Here is a 6,050-nt window from a genome sequence, read left to right on the forward strand (position 1 = left end):
ATATTTCAATTTATTGGGTTGCATTGGTTGTACAAATACGATAGGTTGTATTTGAAATAATCCCTATATATATATAAATATATATATATATATATATAATATATATCTTGATGATAGTTCTAGAAAAACAACAATCTGCAAGGCTACTAGCTACTGGATTCCAGACGTAATATACTGAAAATATTATGATTATACATGAAAAAGTGTTCCTGTAAATCATGACCAAGGAATTTGCTATCAATCAGAAAAGGTGCAGATCATGATTGACGACTTACAGTAGCAAATTCGAAAACCTTTATACGTCGTGAAACTCCAGCAGTAGCAAAAAGTTCATCGTCTCGGTCAAATTCGATGCTGCAAGTGAGAAGGCAGTTAAATAAAGAGAAAAGGGCAATTCAATGGGAAATTTTCTGCAATCAACATTTATATTACCAATAAGATTAGATGACGAGCCTTGAAGCAAAAGCAAGGGTACTCCCTGTGAGCAGAAGGTCATTTGGTTCGAGTCAGAGACATCTGTCCCCAACCCTCAGAAAGCAAAGATCCTGGATGAACCAGGCTTTCCCTTTTCATTGACTTCTTTAAACATAATACTTTCTGACCGTCAATTTCAAAAACATAATGGCATCCCATTGCTGATTGTATCCATTATTCTGAAATGATTGCTTTTAGACCAATTATACCAAATATCATACACCAGCGTTCTATTAGGTAAATGATTCAAGAACAATGTTCTCAAATTATTAAAATGATCTATTGCCATGTCAGAAACAGTCCCTTCTGTTTCCTTTTTCGTCATTCCTATTTAAGGGCTCCTTTATAAAAATGACTGTGTGACACTAAATGATAACACTTATATACAAAATTTTCATAAACTTCGGGAGTTCCATTTGAAATTTGAAATGCAAAGGGAACCAAGAAACAGTTCCTGAAACTATAAATCAACAAAACTAGATCACTCTCGGCCAAAATAGATGGTCACCTTTAACCAAAAACACATATGAAATATTTCAGTAAATACAACACTCATAGTCAAAGTCAAATATGGTTTTAAAAAAAAAACCTAGTGTGTATAGATTTTAGGCAAATCAACTTGCCAGAGGTTCACTTTTTATTCCACTTGTCAACAAATAATGTCATAGAAGAGAGGTAAATATGTGATAATTTGGGAAGATCATACAGTATTAACACAAACGAATTAATGGAAAAGATCTATACTCCACAAACCTTGATACAATATTTGCTGAATGGAAAAGATCCCCATGCCTAAGTTCAGCAACAACCCGCAACCGACTATGCAAAACAAACAATAATTCAACTTACAAATTTCATGATTGATAAAGATAATGAAGTTAAAAGCAACACATAGACATAAACAACAAACCTGTATCGTGTGAAGGAAGAAAGCACGGACTGAAAATCCTCGAGTCCTGGATGATAACCCTCTCTTGGTATCGGATTGCAATCTTTTTCTTCCTGTTTCTGCGCTTGTCTAGCCCAATACCTCCGCTTTTGCAAGTAACACTCTTGCAAGTCGTTGAACTGATGCAATCGAAAACATAATGAACAACTTTCACTTAAATAACTGTCGACACTCAGCAGAAAGCTACTATCAGKTGGAACATTTGACAGTATAACCTCGCACAAAGCATTTAAGTTACTTGAAAAGGGTTGAGATAATTCACAATGAAAATAGCATGCAACAAAGGCAGCACATGTTTTGTTGGTCCTAAGTCACTTCAATGCTGAAGCTTAAAACTATTTCAATGTGCGGTAAATTTGGATTTTTGCAATGCAGCATGATACCATTACTGGGAGGTTCAACCATGAGCTTTTGCAACCCATGCCTGATTGTTGTGAGTTTTCTTTTTTGGAGTACAAAGTATCAGATATCACTGTATTTTCCCTTCAATTCTGCTGAAGCTGAATCAATAGTTTTCTTTTGCCCAAAAACTAAAAATAAACAAGGGCACACATATAAGGAATATGATGATCATGAACCTCAGGTTTCAATGAATGCATTTGGTTTTATGTTACGATAAAGAATTTGCACATTTATCACATATGACGTTACTAACTGCTTTGAACAAAATGGACTTCCCGATAACTCATTCAGCCTTTCTAATTAGAAAAGATAGTCAATACGGCCCCATCAAAGAAAATCCAAATTCCATCACTAAAAAGAAGTGCACTGACCTGTGCATGAACACGCCTCTTACTTGCTACAGTTGCTCCTGGTTGAGTATTTTGTGAATCTGACCCATTACAAGCATCCTTTCTTTGAACTGTTTGAGAGCTTACAGGAGCATGAACATCAGCTGCCCTACTTTGCGAACCTCCTGCACCCAGCCAGAATTGGCCTTGAACACTGTTGCCAATAAACATATTGCTGTTGTTACGTTTGTCCATCAATGAAGGCCACGATGATCTTACAGTAGGATCGTCAGAAAGCATCCTTAGTTTTATCGAGTATCTTGCTCTTGCTCGATTAAGTTCTACTCTGTCTCTCTCGACAGCATTTATGTCTTCTTTAATGTACTGAAGATCATTTTGTATCTGCAGTAAAGACCAAAAAAGAGAATCAGTGTCAGTGTCATCACATAATGCAATCAAAAAGTAATTATAGCTATTAGACAATTAAGTGTGATATATATATATATAATTATATTAGAGGGTCTGGAGTGTAAATGTATCTCTTATATATATATCCCTGATTGTAATCGGTATACACACACACAATTACCAAGTTTATCTTGGTATCAGAGCCGGCCCTAAACGCCCTACGGCTGCTGCCCTACCGCTGCCGCCCTACCGCAGCCGGCCCTAAACACCCTACGGCTGCTGCCCTACCACTGCCGTCTCCCTACCGCTGCCATCACAAGGCAACCCTAAAGCTACCGCACCCGTCTTCTACCCTACGGCTGCCTCACCTTCTGTCCAATGACAACTGTTGCAGCTTTCACTCCAACCGAGAAAACCACCCATAACTCCCACACAAGTTTGGCTTCACTTTATCACCAAACAACTATGGCTATTGGAAGACAATGGTTCAACCGTTCCTTGTCACAAACAACTTGTTCGGGTATGTTGATGGCACCATTCCTTGTCCACCGATGACTATCTCATCATCATCATCATCATCATCTGGAAAAGATGCCAACAGCACCACAGTGCCCCCACCACAACCAAATCCTAACTACACAGCATGGGTTTCCAATGATGCTCATGTACGGATGCTGATTATTTCTACAATCTCTGAGGCGTCGTTCCAACACGTTCAAGGACTTACCTCCCGTGATCTTTGSCTGTCTCTTGWACRTGCTTAYGCTCCTCACAYATCATCTAGGGAATACACCYTAAAAACTCAGCTTCTTAAACTAGAGATGAAGCCTGCTGAAACCTCCTCCGCATACCTGACCAGGGCTCAAGAATATGCTGATGCTCTCGCCAATATAGGCGAACCAATGAAAGAAAAAGATTTGGTGATGTTGGTTATCTCGGGTCTTAGAGAAGAATAAACGGGATAAAGTCAACACTCCTTGGTCGCCAATTCCCAACTGCCTTTGCAGAACTTCATGGCCTGCTATCAGACCATGACTACATGATCAAGAAATCTGCAACTGACATCTCTCCACCTCAAGCATTCTCGACTGTCACGAACAACCGCAACTCAGCGGTTCCTGGTGCCACCTCGTCTACTCCTCAACCGGATCAACTTCAAGCTATTCAACAGCTTCTGTCACAACTTGGTCTTCAAGTTYAGCCTGTTAATGCAYARCCTGCACATGCCTTTTACACCAACAGATCTGGGAATAATCGTGGCCGTGGACGTGATTCTAGACGCGGACGAGGAAACTACAACAACAGAAGTCAAGGAGGAGGTAACCGTAATCAATTTAGTTGGGCTTCTAATCAAAACACTGTTTTTGGCACATGCAACAGGTGTGGGATTGGTCATATCCCGTCTCATTGCCCCAATCGAGACCCTGCTCCTATGAGGACGAGACAACCACCTTCTGCCAACTTTACAAATTACCGGTCACAAGCTTGGCTTCCGGATACAAGCTCTAGCCATCATGTTGCACCGGACCTATCTAGCTTCGATAACTCTGAGGCCTACTACGGTGAGGACAACCTTCACGTTGGCAATGGTAAGAGTTTACCCATTCTACACATTGGTTCCTCACAACTTCATTCACCAAACAAAACATTTTCCCTTAAAGACATACTACACGTACCTGACATAAAACAGAACTTACTTTCTGTTCAAAAATTCTGTTTTTATAACCATGTGTACTTTGAATTTCACTCTACTTTCTTTGCTGTGAAGGACAAGTTCACACACACTATCCTCCTCACTGGTCCAAGTAATGGTGGTCTCTACTCCTTCCGTCCTCCTCAGCCTCAGCCTGTTCAGAAAATGTCGTTTTCTACCACACGTGCCTCTTCCACCACATGGCACCAAAGACTTGGACATCCACATCCACAACTTTTGAAGTCCATGTTATCTAAATATCATTTACCTTTACAAAATAAGTGTGCTAGTACTTTTTGTGATTCATGTTCTGTTGGTAAATCGTCTAAACTTCATTTGTTACCATCTACTTATAAAAGTTCGCACATTTTGGATTTGGTTTTCTGTGATGTATGGGGGACCGGCTCCTGTTCCTTCTTTTGATGGTCACAATTATTTTTTGCTATGTGTTGATCATTACTCCAGATTTATGTGGATCTTTCCATTAAAACTAAAATCTGATGTTTATGCCACTTTTAAACGATTCCTTGCGATGGTTGAAAGRCATTTTCAAACCAAACTGAAATCTGTCCAAACCGACTGGGGAGGCGAGTTTCGGAATCTCTCCCAATTCTTCTCTCCTCTCGGCATCACCCATCGCCTCTCATGTCCCCATACAAGCGAACAAAATGGCTTTGTTRAACRACGACATCGACAWGTTGTTGAAACSGGTCTTRCTTTACTTGCTCAATCCTATGTTCCACAACGGTTTTGGCATTTTGCTTTTGACACTGCAGTCTATCTTATTAATCGAATGCCATCCAGAACCAACTCAAACACCTCACCATTTGAACATGTGTTCAAACACAAACCCGATTTTTCCTTTCTTCGGGTTTTTGGATGCCAATGCTACCCTCATCTCCGTCCATACAATAAACATAAAATTGACTTCCGCTCTACATCTTGTGTGTTCCTTGGTTACAGCATCGCTCATCATGGCTATCGGTGTTACGACCCACAGTCTGATCGTCTTTACGTACCCCGTCATGTTCGATTTAATGAACAATCATTTCCTTTCCAAACATCTCCTCCAACCACTCCAAATTCTTACGTCTCCACCTATCATAAATCTGACCTCCCACCCACCTCTTCATCCTCCACAGGACCTAATGAACATCCTGCTCCACCAGAACCGACACCCTCCACCGCACTTACAGTGCAAACTGTCCCACAAGAAACAACACCTACCACCACCCCTCCTAATGACCACCCTACGGCCCAACCACCCCTTATCCACACCTATCACCGTCGTTCCATAGTCACCGAACCACCACCGCAACCTACCCCTACCCCCCCCTCTACCACCGAACAACCCACCTGTACTCGACCACCCAACCTACGCCCCAATCCCAAACAAAACAAACCAAACCTTACAATGCCTCCTCATACCATACCCATCATCCTTCACCTGACACCGAACCGACCACCTTTACTATTGCTAACGGGTACCCTCAGTGGCGTACCGCCATGGCTGACGAGTATTCAGCGCTGATGCGGAATGGTACTTGGACATTAGTACCATGCGTTCCAAATTCCAACGTAATTGATTGCAAGTGGGTATACAAACTAAAAAGGGACCAAACAGGGGCAATAAAACGTTACAAGGCACGACTAGTAGCCAAAGGGTTTCGGTAGCAACCAGGCATTGATTATCAGGAGACGTTCAGTCCCGTGGTCAAATCGACCACCATACGTGTTGTTCTATCTCTGGCCGCAACACAGAAATGGTCTCTAAGGCAACTTGATGTGAAAAATG

General features: G+C 41.2%; 1 protein-coding gene across 1 annotated transcript in view; it reads right to left on the reverse strand.

Annotated features, from left to right (window-relative positions):
- Positions 1–6,050, reverse strand: part of LOC112529195 (E3 ubiquitin-protein ligase COP1-like) — a 15,957-nt gene that overhangs the window by 4,741 nt on the left and 5,166 nt on the right. The window contains exons 4-7 of the mRNA XM_025140327.1: positions 2,197–2,556; positions 1,385–1,542; positions 1,228–1,293; positions 276–354 (exon numbers count right to left, since the gene is read on the reverse strand). Coding sequence (XP_024996095.1) covers positions 276–354; positions 1,228–1,293; positions 1,385–1,542; positions 2,197–2,556 — 663 coding nt within the window. The remainder of the gene's footprint in view (positions 1–275; positions 355–1,227; positions 1,294–1,384; positions 1,543–2,196; positions 2,557–6,050) is intronic.

The sequence above is a fragment of the Cynara cardunculus genome (assembly GCF_001531365.2).
Source record: "Cynara cardunculus var. scolymus isolate 2C chromosome LG 1, CcrdV1, whole genome shotgun sequence".
Lineage (NCBI taxonomy): Eukaryota > Viridiplantae > Streptophyta > Magnoliopsida > Asterales > Asteraceae > Cynara > Cynara cardunculus.